The sequence below is a fragment of the Phlebotomus papatasi genome, chromosome 2 (genome assembly GCF_024763615.1).
Source record: "Phlebotomus papatasi isolate M1 chromosome 2, Ppap_2.1, whole genome shotgun sequence".
NCBI lineage: Eukaryota > Metazoa > Arthropoda > Insecta > Diptera > Psychodidae > Phlebotomus > Phlebotomus papatasi.
In genome coordinates, this window is record NC_077223.1 from 18,040,858 (window position 1) to 18,068,320 (window position 27,463).

Sequence of the window (27,463 nt, forward strand, 5' to 3'; positions counted from 1 at the left end):
GTCCCGCCAGAAAAAAAACCGTTGATTGATGGGATCGCGAAATGCAGCGCAATTTCTCAGTAAATTGTAGACCGCGGTCAATTGTGGAGGTGCTAATTCATTGGCAAAAGTAGGAAGAAAAAGTCACTAGTGTATAGAATTATTCTCAGGAATCATGTATTCGACTATTTTACGCACAAGTAAGAAGATTTTTTTAACCAATTTGTGCAAGGTTTTGGTGCAAGAAAAATCTATAATTCCTGATTTCCCCATTTTAATAAGATTTACGGCTCATTATCAATGTACTTTGCTGGTGGTTTTTTATACAATTGATACGACTGATACGCTCTTAGCTCAAGTGCTAAAGCTTGTGTGTTGATAAACACTGAAATGCTAGAGTAATGTTTTCATTAAAGCAATTCAGCCGGATCAAGAGGTCGAGAGAGGTCCTCAAAATCCAAAAATGTCACAGTGAGAAGCTACATTTTTTCCGCCTCTTCACTCTGATTTCAATTGAATTCAGTGAACAAAAAATAATTAGAAATCCAATAGAGCTTGGAAAAAGAAGCAAAATTCTTCAAAGAAACAGGAAATACTCATTAGAATACTGGAATCACTGGAATGATAAACAATCTAATTCTAATCAATACACTTGGAGAATTATTTTATTAATACATGAACCATTTTATGACGGCTATGATTACGGATAGCGTAGAGAGGAATCACAAATCAACGATTTGATAAGATTGCTATTTTTGGTTGATTTGTTTGACCTTGGCCATTTTTGAAATTAGCGTTAATCAAAATTATTCAATATATCACCTAGAAAAGTGAATTAGAATGCTGATAATTAATTTGTTCCATTCTTTGATTTTGTTCCTGTGTTCTAGCTCACAAGGAGAATCTAACAAAAAAGCACAGCTGCAATAGAAAGGGCAATTTATTTAAACTTTGAACCATTTTTTGGGGAATGTAATCTATCAATAAAATAATTACTGAGATAAGAAAAAAATTAAAATCATAAAATCAAATTAGGCGAGTACACTCAGTCCCGGCATTAAGCCCTTCGGGATTATGCACCTGGCGGAATTATGTACATACAATTATGCAAGGTACGGCCATTAATGTGTAAGGTTACCGTCTTAAATATTTATTGTTTTTACTCAGTATTTGGGAGATATTTTAATTTTATAGATTGATGATTTTGGTATATATTTTTGTGGACGTTTTTGGTTTTTAAAGGATTTTCTACACAGGATACTGGTCAAAATAGGCCTAAAGGCCTAAGACCTTGGTAAGGGGGGACAGGTAAGGGGGGAAACAAAAAAAAAACAATTATGCAAGTTTGCCTACCATTGGGAGTCAATTTATGAAATCTTTTTTTTGAAATATGCCTGAATCGCCTGAATGTATACTACGTTGTGAAGCGGGAAATTTGAAAAGATTTTGCTACTTTTCAGAATAAAACTTTAATTTCTTTTATTAAGGTAAATTTTTTAAATATTCTATCCATTTATTAAAGAAGTCTGGCCAAAGAGTACTGTTTGTTAATGCATTTCTATTAAACAGTTGAATCTTTTTGTTTGAACTACTTTTATTCCGCGCAAAATTCGTTCTACGGCCGATTTATTCAAAAGAAAGCCCCTGTGGGTATGCAATTTTTTTCGCGTTTTTTCGGTCCCGAAAATGTGCGTAATCCCGGGACTGAAGCTAGCTATACATTAGACATATTTCTTTTCAATATCAAATATTGACAAAGATTGCCTCCACATTGCAAAGATTTATTGACATAAATGTTTCAATATTGAAGAAAATTGTACAGTGTGTATGCAAATATTGAAATATTTGTTTCAATATGGAACATTTTATTCAATATTTTATTTCATTATTTTGAATGGCTACAAACTAGGCCAAATTATGTCAATAAAAATTTTCAAAGTCACATTGAAATAAAATTTCAAAGAAATTCTAAATATCAAATTGATTTGATATTTCCTTCAATATTTTTTAATGGTCAGGAATCTTCGTCCTTCAGAACATCACAGAACTGCTCGATTTTCCTTGTTCATGAATGAAAACACATCCAAGATCAAAATCCAAGTCAAGACACATCTCTCCTGCTTCCTCCAGAAATCCCAGATTCTTGGAATTTGGTTATATATTTTGTTCAATCTCCTCAAGAACCCAACATGGTCAGCACTAATCACCTGCTTCCTCCAGAAAATCTCAGAACTTCTGGGGTTTTCTTGAATATTATGCCCAAACAAAGCACTTCAGATACATTCTGTGGTCAGATGATTCCTGGAGCTTCCTCCAAGAAATTCCCGATCTTCTGGGATTTTTTTGAATATTATATCAAAAACCAGTCAGATACGTTAGGTGGTCAGAGGATTCCTGGAGCTTCCTCCAGGAAATCCCAGTCTTCTGGATTTTTTTGAAAACAAGAAAATCCCAGAAGATCTGGGATTTCCTGGAGGAAGCTCCAGGAATCCTCTGACCACAGAAAGTATCTGAAGTGCTTTGGGTATAATGAACAAGAAAATCCCAGAAGATCTGGGATTTCTGGAGAAAGCTCAAAAAATCCTCTGACCACAGAAAGTATCTGAAGTGTTTTTGACATAATATACAAGAAAATCCCAGAAGACTGGGATTTCCTGGAGGAAGCTGGAGAAATCTTCTGACCAACTTGAGTATTTTTGGGTGTTCTTGTCAAAATACGGAAGAAAATCCCAGAAGATCTGTAAATTCCTGACTATACTGGTGTTTTTAATATTGAAGTTTTAATATTGAAGTCAATTTGTTTAGTGTGTAGGCAATTATTGAAATATTGGTTTCAATATTCGCTTCAATATTGAAGTTTCTTTTCAATGTCACTTTGAAATGCTATTATTTCAATAATTTGTCTAATGTGTAGACAGCTTTAGTTAATGCATTTCTATTAAACAGTTGAATCTTTTTGTTTGAACTACTTTTATTTCGCGCGAAATTCGTTCTACGGCCGATTTACAGTAGACTCTCTCTCAATCGGGAATATGGGGCAAAATGTCATCCGGTTTAGCGATAGATTTGGGCGTCAAAGCCTTTGTAATTTCCACAAAAAGCGCTCAATTATAAAGAATCACGATAAAATAGGAAGAACTACGGCGAATTTGAGCGAATTAGCTTCATAATTAAACGTGAAAATTGTCAACAAAATTTGTCGCCCGATTGAAAAAGAGCCGATTGAGTGAGAGTCTACTGTATTCAAAAGAAAGCCCCTGTGGGTATACAAATTTTCTCGATGCATAATGCCATTTCGCACGTTTTTTCGGTCCCAAAAATGTGCGTAATCCCGGGACTGAGTGTAGTGCGCCTTGTCCCTTGTGCCGCTTCCCTTGCAATTGCGCGACATTTCCCGCCAAAAAAAATAAGAGAATTTCTCTCAAGAGAGATTCAGAGAATGTAACGGATTTTTGCAAATCTTTTGATAAAAATCTCGTTTTGGGATGGGCTTTTCTCTCCAACTCCCAATTCCATCTGGCCATTGTCTGCCCTAGTCTCGCCATTTAGGGACAAAGGAGGTTTTTGTGGAGTTTTCTTGTGTCGTCCCTGAGTTTTTCCACGCATATTACGTGGAAAATTACGTGTTTGTGATTGTTAAAAGTGTTTCCAAGTGTAAAATGCTATTTCCCACGTGGGATGATAAGTTTGATTACCCAGCTGAGGGGGATTCCTTCATTCACCATCCGGTGAAAGTGCTTCCCATCCACGTGAGGGAGAATTTGGCCAGAATTCTCGATTCCACGTGCAAATTAAAAGTACTTTATGGGTACTTTAAATTGATGTATACGTACACACGGTGTGGACTGACTCCAGGATCATACTTGATGATGAGACTCTGTGATTCCGATTGTACGATAACGGATCTTTTCGTTTATCTGGCCAGAGTCAAGTGCGTAAGAGGTATGCTCCCACTAAAAGAGTATGTGGATGAAAAGTATCAGATCCTCCTAGAAGAATCCACCGATCTCAAGATTTTCCTCAAGAAACTATCCCTGCAACTGGAGTATGACTACCGCAAGAACTACCTACCGGCAAATGGGGCCGTAGAACGAGGAGCAATCCGCCCGATTGATATCTGTGACTACATTTACAGCGTTGATACCACGATACTCATGTCCTATCGCACCATTGAGAAATTAACGGATAAATTTAAACCTTCCCTAATTGTCCAGAAAGGTACCTTCAACACCCACTACAAAGCAGAAGTGCGTGGAAAGAAGTTGCTGATTAAAAAATTCCACTTTTGCCAATTAGGGCACTTTGAGATCAATACGCATCAATTGGAGATGGCCCTCAAAGACATAAAGTACATGCAGATCTATCGACATGAGAATGTCCTGAGACTCTGGGGATTTGGCTTTCAGGCAGATGAGATGTGCTTAGTTTACACATATGCCTTGCAATACAGCCTATACTACCACATCAACATGATCTATCCGGTGGAGAATCCCTTACCCTTTTACCGAAGATTCTTCATTTGTCGTGGAATTGCCAAGGGAATCAACTATTTGCACACCCACCGAGATCTCCCGCTCATTCATCTCAATATCCGCCCACACAATATTTTACTAGACATCGACCTAACGCCTAAGATTGCCAACTTCAGCCTAGCCAGGGAAGGACCTCTGCCACGCGATCCGCCCATGCCAACAGATAATCTCTACGAAATTATCGCCTATTACCCCATGGAATACATCTTCTGGCCCCACTATGTCTCCACAAAACTCGATATCTACAGCTTTGGGGTAACGGTTATGCAGCTACTCGCTTGCCAAGTTGAGGATGATCCCGATGGCAGACATATTCGCAACTATATCCACAATCTCATCAATCGCGATCGATCAGTAGAGCACGTGATTGATATGAGGGACCGACCCGATCCTACGGCCAGAGCCATTGCTGTCCGAATAATATATATGGCCTACCTCTGCACAAAGCACAATTATAGCCTGAGGCCCGAAATGAAGAGCATCTACACACGTCTTCGGCAAATGTTTTAAAAGAAAAGAAGCCCCTCCCATCGCTTGATTGTGCGACTTAAAAAAATGTATTGTAAAATTAATGGTTTTCATTTTGAGGCTGGAAATATTTTGAATCAAATATGTAATAAAAAATATATTTGAGGTGCTCTAAAATTTGAAAAGAAACGACTGAATAAATGTAAACTTAAGTGCAAAGAAAATAAAAATATTTTTTTTTATCGTCAATTGCTAATGATTAACTGTAAAGGATAAGTCGACGACTCAGAATATAAGTCGAACAACTCGATTTTTCACAAAAATCGTTTAAGTTAATATTATACTTGAAAGTTAATTATTTTCAAAGTTATAGAGATTTTAAATCTCAAAAATTCTATACTCCGCATGTAAAATCTCAGCTTCAAATTGCTCTCCTGTAAAATTTGGTTACTGCGAATTATTCGTTTCTTTTTCTGAGCGATCGAAGTAAAAAATTATTTGAAAAGAAAAAAGTAAAAGAAATATCAAATGAATAATATAGTTAAAGATTGGAAAAGGGTAATTTGTTTAACCCTTTAAGGACGATGAGACACTTTTCGGTGACCGAAAATCAACAATAAAAATAAAACTGATAAATAAAATCAATGAAACGTCTTACTGTGTTATCACACTTGCACATTAAAATTTTAATATGATTCACATTAATTGTCGCTGGTGAGAGTCCAAATGTATAATTTGTGTGTTTGAATCATTTTATATTCAAAATTTGATCTATTTGTTGATAAAAAGGTTGACTTGGCCCGCAAAATTTGATATAAATTGATTTATAACATTAATGCGAAAAATTAATGCGATTTTCTCTTTAATTTTTTAATGTGAAAAATATTTATGCTTTAGGTAAATTTAAACTTATTTTTGCAGGCCAAGTCCACTTCTTTATCAATAAATAGAAAAACCTCAAATATTAGGTGACTCAAAGACACAAATAACATATTTGGACGCTCACAAGCGACAATTAATGTGAATCACATTAAAATTTTAATGTGCAAGTGTGATAACGAAAGTTACATCGAGTCTGATTCGATGTGTTTTTTGCGTCTATGGCCTATAGGGGCAAAAATAGCCTAAAAATTTAAGTAATTTTTCTAACGATACCAATGTATAATAATTTTCGCTCTAATGAAAAATATTAAGTATATAAGTATAGAACTTTCTATTCCCAAGAGGGCTTTGGTTAAAAAAAATTGGAAATATAAATTATTAATTAAATCATATAACCTATCAGTGTTGTCATTTGAAAATTCGCCACTCTTGAGCTTAAATATTTAGAATATAGCAAATAGTTGGTGATTTGCAAAAAATATTCTAGATTTTTACAACCTTCTACTTTACGATTACGTATAAATATTAGGGAATAACTTTAGGTAGTCAGGAAAAATCATGTTCTCTATGGGTTACGGGTGACCCAATCGTCCTAAAACGATTAAAAAGGGTTCAAATTTAAAGTTTAAAATGAAATGAATGATCAAGACAAGAAGATTGATCGAATTCAAGATCAGATTTGATTTTTTGCTATTTGTATACTTTTCGTTCTACTTTAGAATGCTTTAATTTTAACTTAAGCTTCCTGGCTAATACACGCAGAGAAATTATGCTCTCGATTCAATCGCAAAATGGGATAATTTTGGGATATTTTTGAGATAAAAATCGTGGAATTGAAACAATCCCATGGGGATTGAATCTGGGTAATTGGAAATTTCTCTGCGTGTACAAGGTAAGACGTTACTATGGCAATTCTATAATTAAAGGCATTATGCATGGTTTTTAATGAAACCTTTGTTCAAGTGCATAAAATAAGTCCTTAATAAGTACTTATCAAGACCTAAATTAAAGTACTCAATAAATAGTAATATTTTAACACTGAGAAAAAAAGAGGATGCGATTAACTTTTTTTCCTCATAACCTTAACACTTTTTAGGTGTAAAAAATATATCAACATTTTTATTGTTAATTTTACATCTTTTTAAGGGTAAAATTAACATGAAAAAGGGTAACTTTAACCCCTAATACACCTAAAAAGGATAATATTTACACCGATTTTGGATCACTGCAGGGTAAACTTAACATTTCTGGAATATTATTTTAACTTTTTCGGATTTCTCTCAGTCAGTGAATGGCTTCGTACACCTGTGTGGTTAGGTACCCATCGAGCGCGCGTCCCCAGGTGGTTGTAGGGAATGGTTGTAGTTGGTCCTACAACCTGCTACAGTTTATTTGGAAATAGCTAGGCACAAATTGGCATCTTTGCGTAGGAGAAGTCCTTAGTGAATACTAAATCGCGGACTACCGAATAGATGGATTGCATCCGTGCGCATGAATTGCACAGGAAACGACATATGCTAGACAATGGAAAACCTGTTGCTTCAACCGTTAGTCCCGGACCGGGGTTCTAGTGGACCGGGGACCACTAGAACTACAAACGAAACTCTAGCTAGAGTGTCCTTAGGTTTGGTAAACCTACCCACGACTACAATGCTATTTCAAAATGGCTACATGGGATATCTGCAAACTATTGTGAAGCGGCATCAACCTCAGGACAGACCTAAGACATGGTGGCTGAAACAAATTCAGGATCTTGCCTTAGACCGCCTTGGGACTGAGCGCGAATTATCTTCCTGGAATGGTGGAGGATCAAAAGGCCGGGGCTGTTAACCTGCGTGTCAAACTATTTAATTAATGACTTGTACAAAGATCTTAATTAAGTACTTGCTGTTAAGATTCAGTCATACCATTGTATTTTCGTTATTCACCACAAAACGCTGACTTATCTCATTTTGATATTGTTTTAATTGTGCTATTCGTTAGATTTATTTCTCTTAGGAGTCTCCCTCTCGAAAGTAATTTAAGGAGTAATGAGCAAAGCCTTTATGAAGCCATACTCGAGTACTACACAACTCGAGTTAATTTTCAGTCTCCTGTTTGGGGAAACTAAAGTCAAGTGTTCACAATAAAATTGATTGGAAACCTATTGTAAGGAAGAGCACCACAAGTTGAAATATTAAAAGACCTTCTCTATATTTAGTTTATAAGCCCCAAAACACTATTTGGTATTTTTGTATACATATGCTAATTGGTATTAAATATTCATTTAATTTGTTACTTTTAACACTAAATTTTGTAGGGGGCGGGGCCTATTTTACATGGGATCTTATTTCATTACCAATGTAAATATCGGAGGTAATATTTTTGGGAGGGAGTTATAATATATCTGTCCATCTAAAATAATTGATCATGACTCCTGAGGGGGCGTGGCCTAAAATTATTGACATATAGAGCTTACTCATTTAATAAAATATTAAAAATTCCAATAATACTATGGATGAAACCATAAATTAAAATGTTATATTTTTTAAAGACATACCCCTGCGAGGCCTCACAACATCAGCCACAAGTTCCCAACTGCCTTCACTTCCAGTAAGTGACTTCGAAGCTCCTGCGTATCGAGGTCCGACGTATGAAAAAATTGTTGAACTGCAAAAGACAAGGCTGACACCCAACGTGACTCCTTATTATAAGAAGCCCCTGCTTATTCATTCCGGTCGAATGCAGTGGCTCTTCGATCATGAGGGTCGAAAGTACCTGGATATGTTTGGAGGAATTGTAACGGTATCTGTTGGACACTGCCATCCAAAAATCAATGCTGCCTTAGCTGATCAAATGGACACACTCTGGCACACCACAAATATCTACATGCATCCCAAGATTCACGAATATGCCTACAGGATCACTGAGACAATGCCTGGAAACCTCAAGAAGGTGTACTTTGTGAATTCTGGGAGTGAAGCTAATGATCTCGCAATTCTCATGGCACGTCTACATACCGGAAACCATGAGATTATTTCCTTCAGGAATGCCTATCATGGAGCATCACCACTCACAATGGGCATAACTGCTCATTCCACGTGGCGCTTCCCACTTCCTGGTGTCAGCAACGGGATCATTCATGCTATGAATCCTGATCCCTTTCTCGGACACTGGGGCGGGAAATATTGTCGGGATTCCATCGCCCAGACAATTAGGGAATGCAACTGTGAAGATGGGAACTCATGTGAAGCCTCGGATAAGTACTATCATGAACTGGAACAGATTTTTAGATTCTCCCTTCCTCGTGGGAAAGTTGCAGGGATGTTTGCTGAATCAATTCAGGGTGTTGGAGGAACTGTGCAGTATCCAAAGGGATACATCAAAAAAGCGGCTAAACTTGTGAGAGCGAATGGAGGAATTTTCATTTCGGACGAAGTCCAGTCAGGATTTGGGCGTACGGGAGATCATTTTTGGGGCTTCCAAGAACATGGAATCATTCCGGATATTGTGACATGTGCTAAGGGGATTGGCAATGGATTCCCTATCGGAGCTGTGATTACAACTCCTGAGATAGCTCAGTGCCTCGACAGAGCGCTGCACTTCAACACTTTCGGCGGGAATCCTCTGGCCAGTGCTGTGGGCATAGCTGTGTTGGATGTTATTGAGGAAGAAGAACTTCAGAAGAATTCCAAAATTGTGGGAACTTGTCTGATCAAGGGTCTTCTTGAGCTTCAGAAGAAATATGAAATCATTGGTGATGTGAGAGGGAAGGTGAGTCTCTTTGGAATCTTTTATTGAAATCAGAAAAAAAAACTATAGGGGAGACTGGGGCAAAAAGTCACAAAACGGATATTTTATTTTTTTATAAGCTACTCGAGCGCTTCAAAAATTTCTAATTAGCGCAGTTTTATAGGAAATTTACCGCTCTACAACTTTGTGAAAGTAATTTTCCTCTATTTTGTAAGGAAATACGTTTATCGAGCCAATTTCTAAGAGGTAATTTTGTGACTACTCTCAAAAATGCTGGGGCAAAAAGTAACAGACATTGAGTATTAAAATATTTTGATTCGCTTCATCACAGGCTTTCGTAAATTTGAAAAAATGCCTAGAGGATATATTTTCATAGAAAATTTATTCATCTACACCTTTGTAGAACACCTTTTTCTCTGCGAGAAAAGTGAGATAACTCTTTCCGGACCACAACATATCCAACGAACGAATTTCAGTAAAACTCACTTTATTGTAACTCTTAGTGGTCAAATATGATATTTTTGTAGAGAAAGAATTTTAGCCGCCTCTGGGAAATTGAAAAACTCAAGGGTACTCTCGTCGCCAAAAGAACGCAAAGGATACAAACTTCAATTTTCCCAAAGCCAATATTATCGATTTTGTAAACTATTTGTGCGTGTCAAAGAACTCCTGTACGATGTTGATAACTAAAACAAGGTGAATTATTGACCAGTATCTTCTGTGATGTCCAGGAAGTGCTAAAAAAGACACCCAGCTCCTGCTTGTAAACAGATTCCTCACATAACACTTTAAAACACATTTCTTTCAACACGATGTTATTGTAGACACATTAAGCTTTCTCAAGAGTCAAAAAAAACCCTTCGTGGACAATCAGAATTCATTAAAATCAGGAAAAACTTCCCGGAAAGCAATCTCCCACGCTGCCAAATGTCAAAATTATCGGCCATATTGGCAGAAATGTCGCTACCGCTTGGAATTTTCTTACAAGGTTGGTGTCAAAAAGCAAATGGCGGGCATTGGCGGGATAACCTTACATTTGACCTCTAGATTTTTGTAGACGAGAGAGTACCCATAGAATTTGAACAAGTTTTTTGAAAATTTAAGAAAAAATTGTTTTTCGAATTTATGTAATCTGTAATTGTTAGTTGTCATACTAGAGGTTTTTCCTCATTCGGGTCTAGAAATATCAAAAAAGTCACAATATCTGCAAGGAAGCAGAAAACCGAAAATTCACGTTTTTTATATCCTAGATTTGGACATCCTTATAGTTTATAATTTTGTAATCATCCACAAGAATCGAAATTTAATCGATTCTAAATAGTCTAAAAAAAATATTTTTTCCATGGGTACCCAGAGTCCCAAAGGAGACGAAAGAGATAACGAGAAAAGCGCTTTTAAAGCTATTTTAGAAAAAAAAACACACAAAAGACTGCAAATCGTTTGACCAATGCAAACAAAAAGCGGCGAGACATGATAATGACGTTTCTTTTCGCCGTGACACATCAGAAATTGCTTCGCTTTTTTGTTACTTTTTGCTCTATACCTTATGTTACTTTTTACCCCAAGTGGCCATTTTTAATAAAAGGATTTCTGAAGAAAAGAACTTTTGTGAAATTCTAAAATAGATAGCGGATTCGTATTCAAAAAGTCCAAATTATTTCGAAAATATTCACCAGTGCATCAATTTTGGAAAATAAGTAGGTAATAATTGTTATTTTCTGCAAGGAAAATATTTCAAAAATAGGGCTAAAGACTTCGATATTTTTTATTTTCTAAATTTCTAGTTCGAATTCTAAGAAACTTTACGACATTGAAGAATGTCTATGGAAGCTACCTATAGAAAAAAAATTGAAGCTGATATCTCTTTTACCTTGGAAGATATTGAATTATGAAATTTTCGATTTGTGACTTTTTGCCCCAGTCTCCCCTACATATTACTTGGAATTTTTTCAGGGTTTGATGATTGGGGTGGAATTGGTTGAGGATCGAAATACAAGAAAACCATTGAGCATACCTCATGTGATCGAAATCTGGGAGAAATGTAAAGATCTAGGTGTTCTTCTGGGCCGTGGAGGTCTCAATGGAAATGTAAGGAATTTTTATACAAAAAATAGAAACTCTATCCATTTTCAAAGCAAGAAAAAAAACCACTCAAAAACTCATCAAAACACTTCTTCCTTCAAACTAACAGGTCTTCCGCATTAAACCACCCATGTGCATTAACACGCAAGATGTTGATTTTACACTGCAAGTCCTTGATCATATCCTGGAGAGTCGAAATGCGTAGATTTCCATCAAAGATATCTCACGCCTTTCATTCTTCCAGACTCTGAGAATAAAGCCACCAATGTGCATCAGCCAGGATGATGCCCAATTGACCCTGGAGGCCCTGGAAAAAGTTCTGATGCTGCATCACAGTAAAAGACGGCGGAATTCACTGCGATAGACTTTATAATATAAATTAAGAATAATAAATTGTGACTTTTTGACCTTCTTACTTATTTTTTTTTACTTAATACAACACTGAACGTCTTATAATAAAAATTATTAAAAAATAATTATAAGAGAATACAATTTTTTTGTCTACACATTTAATAACATAAATATAATGAGAATTATTATAAAACTCTACTAAAAAAAAAATGCTAAAATTCGTGGAAAAAAGGGACTATTATCTTCAGTGGATCCCTCCAAAAAAATATGAGTCATGACAACGAGAAAGTCAATAATGAAATTTTCTCATGTAAAAATTATTTACGAAAAAATTACTTGTTTTCTTGTTCTAATGTTAACCATAAATGATAGCATTAATCGGCGAATGTTAAATTATACGCGGATTAATGACCATAGTATTGTCACATTTGTACAATTTCCGCATCCATTTGAGTTTGGAACGTTTCTGAAACATAAAAAATAATTTCTGTGTTGTTTTCTTTGTTTTATAATGTATATGGAGGCACAATATAATTGAAAATGATAAAAAAAAACCCAAAAAATAAAAGCCATGAAAAATGCAAGAAGGTTAAAATAAAATCACACAGTAGAAAAGATCCATCTGGATAGTTTAATTTTTGCAAGAAATAATCTTCTGTCACTTTCAGCACATTGAACGATTTCAGATGAGGCATAAAGGAATCAATAATTTTTGGCTTAATATTCGGGGTAAAGGAAATTTGTAAACACTAAATTAAAATAAAATAACTTTTACAAAAGATATTTTCCATGAAAAACATACAAAGAAAATTTTATCTTAAACGCACAATAAATGCTTTCATACTAATTGAATTGTTCCATAATTTTTATAACTTGTATAGAGGAGAGTGGGGCAGTTTTAGACTTATATGGCTTTCAAAAAAATGAATATAAAGAAGTCTTGTATTTTTTAAAACTCAAGAGAAACTACTTGGACTACTTTAGGCAAATGCATTTAAAAAAAAACATCTGCTTGAACTGCCCCACTTTCACCTACAACGACATCGTAAATAAAATTCAGATCACAAATTAAATCGTTTCAAAAAATAGGTAGGTGATATTATTAGGAATTTCACCAAAAATACTGAATGGTAAATTTTGAAAAAGTTGTAGAAGATTGAATGGATATATTAATCGGAAAACTATTCATTGTATATAAATAAAAATTACTAAAAATTACACATAACCCTAAAAAAAAACTTCAAAATTTTACACACCGCCCACCTATTAAGATCAATGTTTGGTTACACAGAAAAAAAAAATTTGTAAAAATGTTCGTAAATGTTTGTGAATTCCTATGGCAGACTTACGAAATGCTCGTGAATCGTATAACCCACAAACAAGTTCGTAAAAGTTTGTACTTTTTCCACACACATTGTTCCTAACATGATCACTTGACGAGCATTTTTTGTACCTTTACAAACATTTGTTCGTAAATATTCGTAAACACACAAAAAATGTTCGTAAAATTTTGTCATTTGTTCGTAAATGTTTGTTTTCCTATTGAACATTTTACGAACATTTACGAACAAATGACAAAATTTTACGAACATTTACGAGCAAATGTTTGTAAAAGTACAAAAAATGCTCGTCAAGTGATCATGTTACGAACAATGTTTGTGAAAAAAGTACAAACTTTTACGAACTTGTTTGTGGGTTACACGATTTATGAGCATAAAGTAAGTCCTCCAGAGGTATTCGCAGACATTTACGAACATTTTCACAAAATATTTTTTTTGTGTAGATTAATAGCAATAGTAACACTGAGAGAAATCCGAAAAAGTTAAAATAACATTCCGGAAATGTTAATTTTACCCTGTAATATTGATCCAAAATTGGTGTAAATATTACCCTTTGTAAGTGTATTATGGGTTAAAGTCACCCTTTTTTCATGTTGATTTTACCCTCAAAAGGTGTAAAATTAACATTAAAAAATGTTGATATATTGTTAGACCTAAAGTTTTAAATTTCTGAGGAAAAAATGTTAATCGCTCCCTCTTTTTTTTCTCAGTGGTCATTACCTCATTCACATCTATCGCATTATACGTCATACGCGTAAGGGAGACCGGGGCAGTCATCCAGCGAATGAAATTTTTCTTAGCCTAGAATTTATATCGTTCGCTCAATATTTTTTTTTAAGAAAAACTATAACATCCCACTGTCTAAGTCTACCCCCCTAGTAATTTTACCCCGGTCTCCCCTACCGGTTTCAATTGAATTGCTGCCGTAAGCGAATTTAATTTTAGTTCCTAAACGACGGTGATGTGATAAAAATAGACCCCGATAGATAAATACATTCGAGTTCCTCAAATTTGAACTCCACAAATTTGAACGACGGTTGAGTTCAAAATCTAAAATTTGAGGTTATGTGAAGAAAGTTTTACGTGGAGTGTGAATTAGAACTATTTTTCTCTGGTGTTTCCTCAATATTATCGTATTATATTAACTTCTGCAACAAATTCCATTACTTTAACAGTAAATTACATTCATATGTTCTCTAAAGTTATTTATCTTAATTTAGGAAAGTGAATTTGATATGAATTCCGTTACGATTTTGAGAATATTGTTCAAATTTGAGGAGTGAGAAGTCACCCCCCAAATGTTCAAATTTGAGGAACACTACTGTACATGTAAATAGTAGTTCTAGTTTTCTTTTTTTTTTTAAACGTGAAAGGACAAGAGTTTGTTCCTGAGTAAACCACGCCCACAAATTTGAACCTATTACGTACACGCAGTAGGAAATTTCTTCTAATTTTTTTTTGCTTATTCTAATTCTAGAATGAGCTGCTAAGGTACCCTATAAAACTGCGTTTTCAGAAATACTTAGCGAAAAAAATAAACGTCCAAAGTTCTGAGTAAAATTAGTATTCGTAGTGCCACGCCCAGTTTTTACAATATCTTCTCAAAAATCAATTTCCATTAGTTGTTTCATAAGAAGACCATAAGAGAACAACAATCCTTGACCGAAAAATCGTATGAAAAGTGCGATATTTATTTTATTCATCACAAACACAAAAAGGGGCGTGGTCTATTTTTTAACGGAGAGATTTTTTAGGTACTACCTCTAGAAAGAAATCGAGGTGGGCGGCTCTTAAGTTGCCAGACTGATTGTGTTTTTTTTTAGTAGTTTTGATCATGTGAACGCTATAAAAGCGTTAAAATTGTCATATCACGAAAATAACAACGTAAAAAATCTATTAAATTTATTTTCGGTTATTTTTGTAACTGTACAGATACCAAAAAATATCTATGAGAATAGAGTAAAAAAAATATCTTCGCATTTTATGACTAGCGCACAATAACTTTTGTTTGTAAACATGTTTTCAAAATTTTATATAAGAGTGAGCGAGATGACTAGATCTAGATCTCGCTCACTGTCATTGAAATGTCAATAACATGTTTCCAAAACAAAAGTTATTGTGCGTTGGGCATTAAAACCGATTTTTAATGAAGAGCGAAAGAGGTTGTTATTTCTAAGCCTTTTTGAGTTAAGTCCAGTGAAACAGCTTTCTTCTGGTAACATGAAAAGGATTTGAACCAGGGTCACTTGGATTACAGTTGGAACACGCTCCACCACTTAACACATTTTGAATCATTCAATGTAAATAAATGGAGTTTTCTAGAAAAAAAGTCTTTTGCAAAACCACAAAAGCGTTCGGAATAATGGGTTTCCATGTTATTGGTTTTTCAGCAGCAAATGAGACTAAATGGAAGTAAAATGGTATTTAAAATTTAAAATAATTATAAGATACTCTCATCTCCATCACAAATTTCTCCGTAATCATTCAATGTGCTGTAAAATTTCACAGAAAATATTATACAATAATTGATTGCAAATATCAACAAACAATAATGCAAGAAATACTTATCATATATACACTGACCATTGGTGTTAAATGATGTGTTAAATGGGTATGTTTCCACCAGAAAAAAAAGTTTATATATGCGTGAAAAACACCAATATTTTCCTTTACACTTGTTAACCATCGCTGAATTTGAGAAATAAAATAATTATTATGTACAAAAATAACTTGAGATGTGATTTTCACATAAAGGAGATACAAGAATAAATTGTTTCTCTGTTTTCAAAATTTACAAGGTGGTGTTTATACACAAAGATATGTGTATGTTTTTTTTCTTAGGCAAATCCATCACACCGCGATTGATTCTTTGGGAAAACAGGTGGGGAAGATAAGGACACACCACAAACCAACACCCCTAGAGTTTTTTTTCTGTCTCACTTGTGAAATCACCATTACCACACAACCCAGGGATTATAATCCCACCACCAAAAAGATGTTAGTGATTTTCCAAGAGATAGTTAGTGGCCTTTTTTGCGAAAAAAAAAACTACTCATTCCAAAGAATCATCATCAATCTCTACCAGGAGTTTGTGCTCCACTCCCATGTCACTCAGCAGAGCATTCGACAGTTCTGTTCGCGCCTTCTGGACCACCCAAGCCATCAGTAGCACCCCAATCACCGTCTGCACGGCGAAGATGCTGTAGCCGGCCAGAGCAGTCTTCTGGTCATTCAGCACATCGTGCATTGAGCGCAGGGTTGAACCCAGGTACACGTTGATCGTTTGTGCCGGAAGCAGTCCCAGCAGAGTTGCTGTGTGGTAACTTCGGGGGTTCACGGCACTCACCTGCGATCAAAACAACCGACTTTCAGTATATCTGACTACCGTTAACCCTTTAAGGACGCTTGGAACACCGGTGTCCCATAAAGAAAATAATTTTTTTCTGACTACCTAAATTTACTTTTTCCTTATGTCTGTACATAATTGCAAAGTAGAATGTTAAAGAAATCTAGGATATTTTTTGGAGGTCTCCAGCTATTTGATATATAGTAAATTTTAAAGCTTAAAAATGACGAATTTTTAAATTCTTATAATGAAAAATAATTTTAAATATTTTTCATACTTCCAATTTTTTTTAGCAAAACCGTTTTGGGAAAAGAAACTACAATACTCAAACATATTATTTTTCATTAGATTGAAAATTATTGTTCAATAGTATTGTTAGAAAAATTACTTAATTTTTTAGGTTATTTTTGTCCCTATCGTTCATAGAAACAAAAATAGACCAAATCAGACTCTGTTGGCTTTTCGAAGGCCAGATATAAGACCTTTTACTGATTTTATTCATTGGTTTCATTTTTATTACTGATTTTGGGTCCGCGAAAACTGTCTCGTCGCTAAAGGGTTAACTATTTGGCGCTTTGGAATCTGGGTGCCTGAAGGATAATACGGTCACTTTTTATCAAAAAATCTTTTGAATTATTTAAAAACGACAAAAATCTAATGCTTTTGTAGATGATTACAAACTATAAGGATGTTCTAATTTAGAATCTCTTTCTGAACCGTAGCATGTTCAGCAAACTAATTTCAAGATTTTTTAATTCAATCAAATTCGATCAAAATTTGATCAAAAATATCTTAAATCTGGAATAATTCGAGCTCCTACGAAAAATATTCTAGACTATGACATCATTATAGTTTATAATCATCTGTAAGAATCGGATTTTATCGATTCTAAATAGTCAAAAAAAAAAAATTTTCAGTATGAGGAGCTCAGAGCAAAAAACACTATTTTAATAGGGAAATGCATACGACTTAAGAGTTTTTTTGGTCCGAGCGCCTCATATATTCATATTTTTCCTTGGGTAACTACTCAAAATCTTAAAAGAGAAGACAGAGTTAAAGTAATTATAATGAAAATTATCATAAAAGTACCTTCCCTTCAATTTCCCGTAAGTTTTACGCCTCTACAGTGGTGGAAATAAGTATAATTCTACCCCATAATCTTTAAAAAAAACTCAACAAAAAAAGAAATGTCGAAATAAATTCATACATAGATTATAACGTCCTTTCATGCCAACATAAAAAATCGACATTTTGATTTTTTATTCTAAGTATTTATTGAAATATAATAGAATTTTGTTTGTTTGGCTGGAAATAAGTATAATTCCACTCAATAAATTGAGCGCTAAGGTATTTTATTTTTGACCAAATTTAGGTTAATATCTTTTAATAATTTCTTAATAAATAAAGTTCCATTTTCTAAAGTTTTGCCGAAATATCGTAGGAAAAATGTTTAGGAACTAAGAAAAATGACTAGGGTCTATCAGATAATTGTTGAATTTGTCAATATATCCGCTATACATGCCTCTTAATGTACCCTAAGGGTCAAAAATCTTCTGTTGTTAGAAGCCAAAAGAGCTTTTTGCCTCTAACAGTGTTACTTTTCAGTGGAAAAAAGAACTTTTCCACCGAAATTTGATTGTAAGCCGATGCTTTCTGTTTAGTCTGATTATGTCCTGATGCTTTTGTCTCAAAATAGCATCCGTAACAGACCTTGGGTCATCGTCGCATAAAAACTAAAAATTATTGCAAAAAAGGCTTTTATTAACAGTTTGATCAACATGTTTTACGCTATTTGAAAGTACCGGAAAAATTCTTATCGAACTCAGTTGACGGTTTTCAGAGTCTCAAAATCTTGAAAATATTAGAAATTTAGGTGAAAAATCCTTAACTCAATCTTCTATTAACCCGTTAAGGACGATTGAGTCACCGGTGACCCAAAAATTAACTTTTTCCTACGGTCATCCAAAGTTGTGTCATGCTCAAAAAGTCAGAAAAGGTGATTTTTCTGATCCCCGATTTTGGACCCTCTCGTCCTTAAAGAGTTAAGCGCTGCTTTTACGATTAAAGGAAAGTGTATTTTTTTAAATAGTTTTGTCATCGAAAAATAAAAGCATTTTAGGGTGAAAGGAACGTCTATTGACACTTTAAGAATTCGTGTCAGCACCCAGCACTTAGGATATGAAATTTGAACATATCTGTTTATAGTAAAAGGTATATTACAGAAAAAACGTTATATTAACTTATATTTTACTAGATAACATTAAATAATTTTCAACATTTTGACAAAAGTGTCAATAGGGCTTCCATGTCGAACAGACGTTCCTTCGACCCCAAATTTCCTAAAATTTAACTTTCCAGATGTTTGAATTGAAAAATGAAATTGAAAATTGAAAATTAAAATTTTTAATATATCGAGAAAATTAGGGGTGGATGAAGTAGTTTCACACATGCAATACTGCACTGAGAGAAATCCGAAAAAGTTAAAATAACATTCCGGAAATGTTAATTTTACCCTGCAATATTGTTCCAAAATCGATGTAAATATTAACCTTTTTAGGTGTATTGGGGGTTAAAGGTACCCTTCCTTCATGTTAATTTTACCCTTAAAAAGGTGTAAAATGAACATTAAAAAATGTTGATATATTTTTACACCTAAAAAGTGTTAAAGTTATGAGGAAAAAAGTTAATCGCAGCCTCTTTTTTTCTCAATATGTCTGAAATATACATTTTAGGGATAATAAATAAATCTAGGAATTGTTCTTTATATTTTCAGATGATCGTTACGCAAGGGAAACTAACTAACTTTTGAATATAGGTTCAGATGAGTGAATCTGCCTCATTCAGCTCTACGTAAATCGAAGTTCTTATTAGATTCTATGAGGTCTCTCAATCTACACTGTGAGAGAAAACCAAAAAAGTTAAAATAACATTCTTGAAATGTTTTTTGTACCCTGCAGTATTGATCCGAAATCGGTGTAAATATTACCCTTTTTAGGTGTATTATGGGTTAAAGTCATCCTGTTTCATGTTAATTTTATTCTTAAAAATGTGTAAAATTAACATTAAGAAATGTTGATATATTTTTACACCTAAAAAAGTGTTAAAGTTATGAGGAAAAAAGTTAATTGCACCCCCGTTTTCTTCTAAGTGTATCTTTTTCATTGTAAATAAAGGAAATAGAATATCGTCCTTAGAAAATTAATACTATCAAATGACATAATTAAAAATTTTGCACATAAAAAAGCTCTTAACTTACCCCGAAGATTGTGTTTTGCAGTCCAAATGGAATTGGTGTTAGTCGACAGAAGAGCACCACTTTGAATGCTCTAGGTCCAGAGATCACACGCAATATTGCACGTCCCGTCTCATTCTTAATCAATCTGCAAAGACAATTTAAATCAATCCAAATTATATTGTCATCCCCAAAATTCTAAGATTTTATTTTCATTGGAAAAATATTTTTATTTTAGAAAAATTGGGAATTTTAGAACATATTTTTCTAATTCAATTAACTTGTCAGTGCTAAAAATCTACATAGGAAAATTCTGTGCTGTTCGTGACGTGTGCTTGAGGAACTTTTCAATTGATTTCTGACTTTCTAAATATATAACAGAGACTGCAATTGAACTCGCTACGCACGGAGTTAAATTGCTACAGAGTTTAGAGTTCTCTCTGGGACACAGAAGCAGCCCATCTGGTTGATTTTTTAAACACATGCCACTCACGAACTTCCGAGACTTTTGTGTTATTCCATTCAACGGTTGAAATGTGAGAAAAGCAATTGCGATAATATTCTAAAAACTGCTGAGAAGGCTGAGAAGGTCTTACTGGAGAAAATTGGGTGAAGTGATCTAATCATTAACCCTTCCAAGACCTTTAATCTAAGCTAAGTTTTTTTGTCCACTGACGTCTGGAGAGCTTAATAAGCTTGCATTTTGGAGAGAGAGATAAGGTCAGAGTTCGAAATTTAAGAAAAAAAAACTCACTTTTGGACTGGAAGAAAAGTCTGGATGCTCCTAATGGTATTGTGAGCAATTGCGACACCTACATTAGCGCCCAGGATGACAGTGAGAAGTCCTTTGATTAGGCCAAACATGTATCCGCTCGTGATGATGAGCACAAGGTAGCCCACGGTAACGGGGAAGCTCACAACGGCAAATAGCCCGATGAAGATGAAGAAGACATACCAGGAATTCTGGTTCTCAGCCCAGAACAGGAGTGACTTGAAGGAATCCTTGAAGAAGTATATCACCAGGATCACCACAACCAAAACAGCACTGGGCAGGAGGTAGTTGAGAATGCGATTGTGGGAGAGGCACCGATGTAGTCGGACACAGAATTTGTCCGGAGCTTGATTGAGGAGTTTCTCTTCATCCAAATCACCCTCTTCGAGACACTTCCCATCCATTGTTGGTGTTTACCTGACCCAGACATGCGGATCAGCATTAATTATTCAATCAATATGTAGCTCACCTACATTATCCACACTTTGATGGCCACACCACCCATGAACTTGAATCACGGACAAGGAATTTCTCCCGCTCCCAGCTGAAAATATTACTTTCTCTCCTCCAGACACAAAAACTTCACTTTGTCACTCGATGAAATTGTTTTCTGGCTCCTCGACTCGACACAATCATGTCACTTCATCATTCCACTTCCACACAAATTAAAGCCAATTTACGGATGAGCCACTTTCTTCCAACTGCATATCATTCCTCAACGAAGTTTCAGCACCGACTGGCTGGGCAACCCGACGCTGACAAAATCATCTGATTCTGACAGTGCTCTTCTGGCCTACTTAATCATACCACAGCTATTGCAATTCGGAAGAGAAGCAGAAAATATAATCCGGATTTTTCTGTATCACTTTCGTTGCGATAGAAGGAAATGGGGCACATTTGAATTGGGGCAGATTTAAAATTAGATATTTTTCTCCTATTTCTAAATGTAACTGAACCTTATTGTGATATAATTTAGCCCGATAAACTAGGGGAAGTGCTTATAATTTTGGACAGTCTGCATATAAGCATCGATATCCTAAGTTTGAAGTGCCATATTTTCAATACTAATTGACTTTTCTTGTTACTCTCTTTTCAGAAGGATTGTTTAGAAACTTGGCAAGCTATTTATCATCTCATTTTTACTAAAATTAGTTTTAATACGTTTAAAAATTAATTGATATGTAGAGGTGAATTTGACTCTTATTTTGGACAACTTGGTTATTAATTTTTACAACTTGTCTGTAAATTTGGACAGATAATCCGCCTCAACAGGATGCCCATTGTTCTTCATTTTATGAACCAATCTTACCAAGTCCTCTTCCTGGTCATGTAAGGGAAACGTGGAATGTCACAAGACGCCCAGAAACTTTCCATATCATTCATTAAAGTGAGTTGACTTTGGTACTCCAAGTACGTGCGGATTCGCTCATTCCCTGCCCTTTCCGGGAGCCTTTCAAGGCATTTCTCACTGCATCTCTTTCGTAGAGATGATGCTCCTTCATTTCTCCAGGCATTTGTCCAACCTAGTCATCACAAAAGCTAAAACTTCACGAAATTTCGTGAGAAAAACACCTGTCCAAAATAAGAATCATCACCTCACTGGTGAATGTCTTAAAAAATTTCCCATTTTTCACACGAAAAATATAATTCACAAGGCAAATCTCACTTCAGGTCAAATGTACAAATCATCAGTGACGTGAATCAACACAATACTCAATGAATATTCAATAATATCACTCAAAAACAGCGAACAAACTTTGTTAGTACTTCACCAAAACTAAATAAGACTGAAGTAAGCCACGAAGTGCTGTCATATTTCTCGTAAGCAATTGCTCACACTGAATTTTCAACAAAGCAATTTCAACTCAAATCATATTCAAATTTTAACGTATTTAGTGTTAAAATCTTCCAAAAAGAACAAATATTTGGATAGAATTCATTATTCATCAAATATTGGAATAAAAATCCATCATTTTAATCAATTTATTTTTAGTGTCCAATGTTATCCTCAAAGTGTCCAAAATAAGAAACTGGACAAAATTAGAAGCATTTCCCCTAATTGTGAAGCTAAATTACATTAAAAAAGCCTAAATTGGCTCAATTCATTTTAAAAATAACAAAATAGTCCAATTTTAAAGGTGTGTAGGGAAAGTGTGCCAAATTTCGGCCACTTTGAGTGTAATTTCGGCCATGCAAATAAATTAATTAAAATTATTCAATTCAATTCAATTCAATTTATTGATAAAGAATAGGACAATCTGTCCTCTATACAATTAGCTTAGCTTCATAAAATTTAAGAAGTTTTAAATTTTAGAAAAAAAAGAAGAAAAAAAAGGCTCATGTGTGTCAAATTATGTATGTAATCTTCGAATAGTCAATGAATTCATTTTGCTTTTAAATATTTATTCATTCTCGGGATGTATTAACACAAAGACCGTTAAATTTTAGGTATAATTTTAATTTAAATTGTGTTGTAAAAACTCACTGTGGAAAGAGTCTTACAAAAAATGTGGCAGATCGATTGTGTTTTTAGCAGTCTTACGATTTGTAGTGAAGTGCAGAAGATATTCCTTCGGTGTTTTTCAAGAAAATTGATTAGTTTTCATTAAAGATTGTTTCTGTTTATGTTATTAGTGAATCATTCTTTAAATTTCGGGTAAAATTTCCCAGCTGGATCCTGTATTTGGCGTAAAAAAGTAGATACTTTGTGAGCGTCTCTCCGGTGAGGTAGTGTTGGATATTCCGGCAACATCTTTTGCTTTCCAAAATTTCTTATTCATTTTGTGTTTCTTTTTCAATTTCTGAGTTCTACATTGTCCAGAGAAAGAAAACCATCGCTTCTATGAAAAAGATGATGTGGAAAAGGCCTTGGAAGAGTTCAGGAAGGGCAAATTGCTACGGGAATCTGCGCGTAACTTTAAGATGCTACTCTTCAGGTGTTTAGGACAAATTACACGGAAGATATCAGGGCTCGTGGGTCATATAAACGTATTAAACTAAATATGAAACTCGTTCTGTTTGACGTTTCGAAATTTTCTATCCGTTGCGTCACAAAAGGTGGCCGGAATTTCACTCAAAAGGGCCGGAATACTACCCAAAGTAATGCCCATATCTTTATTAATTTTTCAATGTTATAGGAAGTTATTTAAAGAAAACAAAGAAGATTAACTAGTTTTCAAGCTTCCACACAACCCTCCCGAAAAGGAAGTAACAAAAAATATCAATATGAATTCAAAATATTGCATTTCAAACTTAGGACTTCGGTGCTTATATGCAACTATGCCGAAATTTGGCACACTTACCCTACTCAACTTATCCCTACTCGTCAAATTTTTCAAAGAAAAATCTAATTTTTGTTTTTTAATTTTGATTAATGGGACTCTTACGGATAGTTACAATAAAAAGAAAAACCCTCACTCCTGCGGGGTAGTATTTTTAAATTCCACCTAAATTTAATAAAAGTCATGCCTTCTACCAGAAGTTATACTATCAAGGCAAACTATTCCGAAATACTTAACAGGAATCACTAGTATAAAAGGATATTTCTCTAAAAATATTTTTTTAGGCTTTTCATAGGACTGGTTGAAAAGCACATTACATAAAATTTAAACGTTGTTCATTGAATAAAAGGGAGCAAATGAACAAAAAAAGATGTGGTCTCACTTCAAACTCTAAGCTTGAGAGAATAATTGGACAATTAGAGTACCCCTAAAAAACCCGTGAAAAAGATCAGTTTTTTTTTAATAAATCCTTCAAACAATTGCGTCTTCTTCAAAAAATTCTAAAACAGGATTCCTAATATACTTTATATTTATATTTATTTACTCGATACAGAAAGGATAGAGAAGGATAGGGAGATCTATGAGCCTTATCTACTCTTAAATGGGAAGAGGAAATAATGGAGTTTTTTTGGACGGTACCGCTACATCTCTTTATTTTTTTTTTGTCATTCTCTAAGTGAGAATTTCTCCATCGAACTCTTTTTAATTCCTCTTTGGTCTTGATCTTCTTCAACTCCCATAAATTATCTTCGCAGAGTAATCCATAAGATTTGGATCACTACAAGGCTAACCTTGAATTTTTGATTACTTTCTGTCTATCATTTAATATGTCTTTGCTTGTAGCTTCATTTTTCTTTATTTCTCTAATCAAACCATGTAAGATTGGCGGCCCTATCAGCTTTGATTAAAATAAATGATAATAATAATAATAATAAAAATATTGCTAACATTTAGCAAAAACAAACTAACTAAAAGAAGCACTGATTTTTGGTTTCGGTGTATCATGGTTTATTGATAATAATGGTAGTGTGGGGACACCCGAGGATTAAAAGAAATTTTTTTAGTCAATCGGGATTCACAAAAAAGCATTATTAAAATTTAATTTTGTGAACTTTTACGTAATAAATACTAAACAAACAACAAACTTAACTTTGTTGTGAGTTATTAGGAATTCGTTTAAAAAAGAGGATAATTTTATCCAAGATTTTCAGTCAGAACGACATTTTCATTTTTTTTACAAATTCGAAAAGAGGCGTGGTTTATTTTTTGAATGATAATGTTCAATTGGTAGTAGGAGTATATTTGACGGCAGCTCTTTGCGAAGCTCTTTGCCTCAACTGTGCTGTACTTATCCGTTATTTTTAACATACAAAATTTAAAAAGAAAATTATTTAACAACATTTTATAAACAGTGGGCGTGTCCTAAACTTATTAAAAGGTGGAGCTTACTCAGCCAGTTGAATATATGACTCTTTGCAAAAATATGAAATTCAAAAAAAGCCCTTCCGTCTTTATGACAAATATTTGAATCTCTATTCCGAAGAGCTTAGCGGGATTTATAAATGTGATTTTCAGCACAAAACCTCCCACCGAAATTAAAGAAAAATGTCTCAACAAGAGTGCTCCCAGAGGCTCTCTAGTGATCTAATTGAGTCCCAGTTCCAGAAAAAGTTCACCTTTATACGCCAAGCTGATTGGAAGCTTCCTGAGAGTAAAACCCTCTTTACCCAGGACGCTTTTCTCGATACCTGCCTACAGAAACAAAAGGAAAGACTCAATGGAGTTAAGAGCAAGCTCAATGACCTGGAGCTGGAGCCATGGAGTACTCATACATCCACCCAAAGTCCATCATCGGTGATTATCCCGAAAATTAAAGAAACATTTGTGGCGGAATTTGTCACACAAGCTTGGACAAAGTTCTACGAGTGTCTCTCGTCATTCCCGCTTATTCCAAAGAATAGTCCTCAATCCCTGAATACATTGCACCTCTGCGAAGCTCCAGGTGCATTTGTAGTGGCACTCAATCACTTCCTGAAGACTCATACAGAGATTGAAAATTGGACATGGTGCGCTACAACTCTCAATACCTACTACGAGGGAAATTCCTTTGGGAGTATGATTGCTGATGATCGTTTTATGTACACAACTCTCGAAAACTGGGAATTTGGTGCAGATTACACTGGAGACATCACAAGTGGAAAGAATGTAGATCAATTGGTGGAAAGATGTTCAAAAATGGGCCAGATTGATCTTATCACTGCCGATGGATCGGTCAATTGTACGAACACTCCGGATTGCCAGGAGGAAATTGTTTCTCATCTGCATTACGCAGAGACTGTAACTGCTTTGAGGATTCTCTCACTAAACGGAAATTTTGTTCTCAAAATGTTCACATTTTTCGAATCATCCAGTGTATGTCTTCTCTATCTTCTCGTCTACATCTTCAAGACCGTCACCGTCTTCAAACCAGTCACATCCCGAGAAGGCAATTCTGAGGTTTATGTTATCTGCCAAAACCTAGAAACGCGTCCCAGCCAGGAATTCCTCGAGAAAATGTTCAAAAATATGTCCAATCATGACACTTCATTATTCCCAGAAGCCACAATTCCCCAGACCTTCTTCCAGCAACTTTACAATTGCATGGATATGTTCGCTGATCTCCAGATTAACGTTATAGAGAGAAATCTTGCGACGTACGATCCAAGAGACATCAAGAAAATCTCTCCCGAAACTGAACAGTTGATACAGGTAGTTTTTATCGAATTCTGTCGCCGTTTTAAATTGGAGAATCTCCCAGAAAATGCCAGGATAACAATTCCAAATGCTTTACCAAATTTCTGGCGGGAATCACCACGAATTAGTGAAGGGAGTTACACAGACAGGTATGTAAAGTCTTAAAACCCAAATTTGTAAGCTCCGCCCATAAGTGATATTAGGTCACGCCCCTATTTTTTTGGTTTTTAGAATAGTAATACGACAATTTTTTATTCATGGAATTGCATATGTCCTGCCCCAAATAATGAGGCCACGCCCCTTAAGCTGGCTATACACTAGACAAAACTTATTGCAATATTTCTTTTCAATATCCAAAATTGACAAGGATTGTCTCTACATTGCAAAGATTTATTGACATAAAAGTTTCAATATTGAAGAAAATTGTCCAGTGTGTAGGCAATTATTGCAATATTTGTTTCAATATGGAGCATTTTTTTCAATAATTCATTTATTTCAGTATTTTTAATGGCTACACACTAGGCCAAATAATGTCATTAAAATTCTTCAAAGTCACATTGAAATAAAATTTCAAAAAATTGTAAATATCAAATTGATTTGATATTTCCTGCAATATTTTTTAATGGTCAGAAAACTTCTTCGTTCATGACAGAACTGCTTGGATTTTCTTGTTCATGAATGAAAACACATCCAAGATAAAAATCCAAGTCAGGACAAATCTATCCCTGCTTCC

At 34.7% G+C, this 27,463-nt stretch overlaps 4 protein-coding genes across 6 annotated transcripts in view; 3 read left to right on the top strand and 1 right to left on the bottom strand.

The window, feature by feature from the left end:
• On the top strand, positions 1–12,090 carry LOC129802887 (alanine--glyoxylate aminotransferase 2, mitochondrial). Of its 2 annotated transcripts, none has more exons than XM_055849079.1 (4): positions 1–179; positions 8,395–9,614; positions 11,547–11,681; positions 11,785–12,090. In XM_055849079.1, exons 1-4 carry the CDS (start codon positions 155–157, stop codon positions 11,878–11,880), a joined length of 1,476 nt encoding a protein of 491 aa, XP_055705054.1. In that variant the 5' UTR covers positions 1–154; the 3' UTR covers positions 11,881–12,090. The 2 variants fall into 2 exon arrangements, with proteins under 2 accessions (XP_055705054.1, XP_055705053.1); XM_055849078.1 differs by having other exon boundaries at positions 51–179; positions 11,920–12,090.
• On the top strand, positions 3,414–5,209 carry LOC129802888 (uncharacterized). The gene has a single exon (XM_055849080.1). It carries the CDS (start codon positions 3,639–3,641, stop codon positions 5,019–5,021), a length of 1,383 nt encoding a protein of 460 aa, XP_055705055.1. The 5' UTR covers positions 3,414–3,638; the 3' UTR covers positions 5,022–5,209.
• LOC129802891 (transmembrane protein 64) overlaps positions 12,027–27,463 on the bottom strand; it is a 17,416-nt gene continuing 1,979 nt past the window's right edge. Inside the window, exons 1-5 of one of the 2 annotated variants that reach the window (XM_055849082.1) lie at positions 21,190–21,475; positions 20,699–21,133; positions 19,969–20,092; positions 16,449–16,712; positions 12,027–12,492 (exon numbers count right to left, since the gene is read on the bottom strand). In XM_055849082.1, the coding sequence (XP_055705057.1) occupies positions 12,415–12,492; positions 16,449–16,712; positions 19,969–20,092; positions 20,699–21,120 (888 nt within the window). In that variant the 5' untranslated portion in view covers positions 21,121–21,133; positions 21,190–21,475 and the 3' untranslated portion in view covers positions 12,027–12,414. Of the gene's footprint in view, positions 12,493–16,448; positions 16,713–19,968; positions 20,093–20,698; positions 21,134–21,189; positions 21,476–27,463 lie in introns of those variants that run through there. The other variant, XM_055849083.1, reaches the window with a different exon arrangement.
• LOC129802886 (cap-specific mRNA (nucleoside-2'-O-)-methyltransferase 2) overlaps positions 25,539–27,463 on the top strand; it is a 4,572-nt gene continuing 2,647 nt past the window's right edge. The window contains exon 1 of the mRNA XM_055849077.1: positions 25,539–26,879. Within this exon, the coding sequence (XP_055705052.1) occupies positions 25,603–26,879 (1,277 nt within the window). The 5' untranslated portion in view covers positions 25,539–25,602. The remainder of the gene's footprint in view (positions 26,880–27,463) is intronic.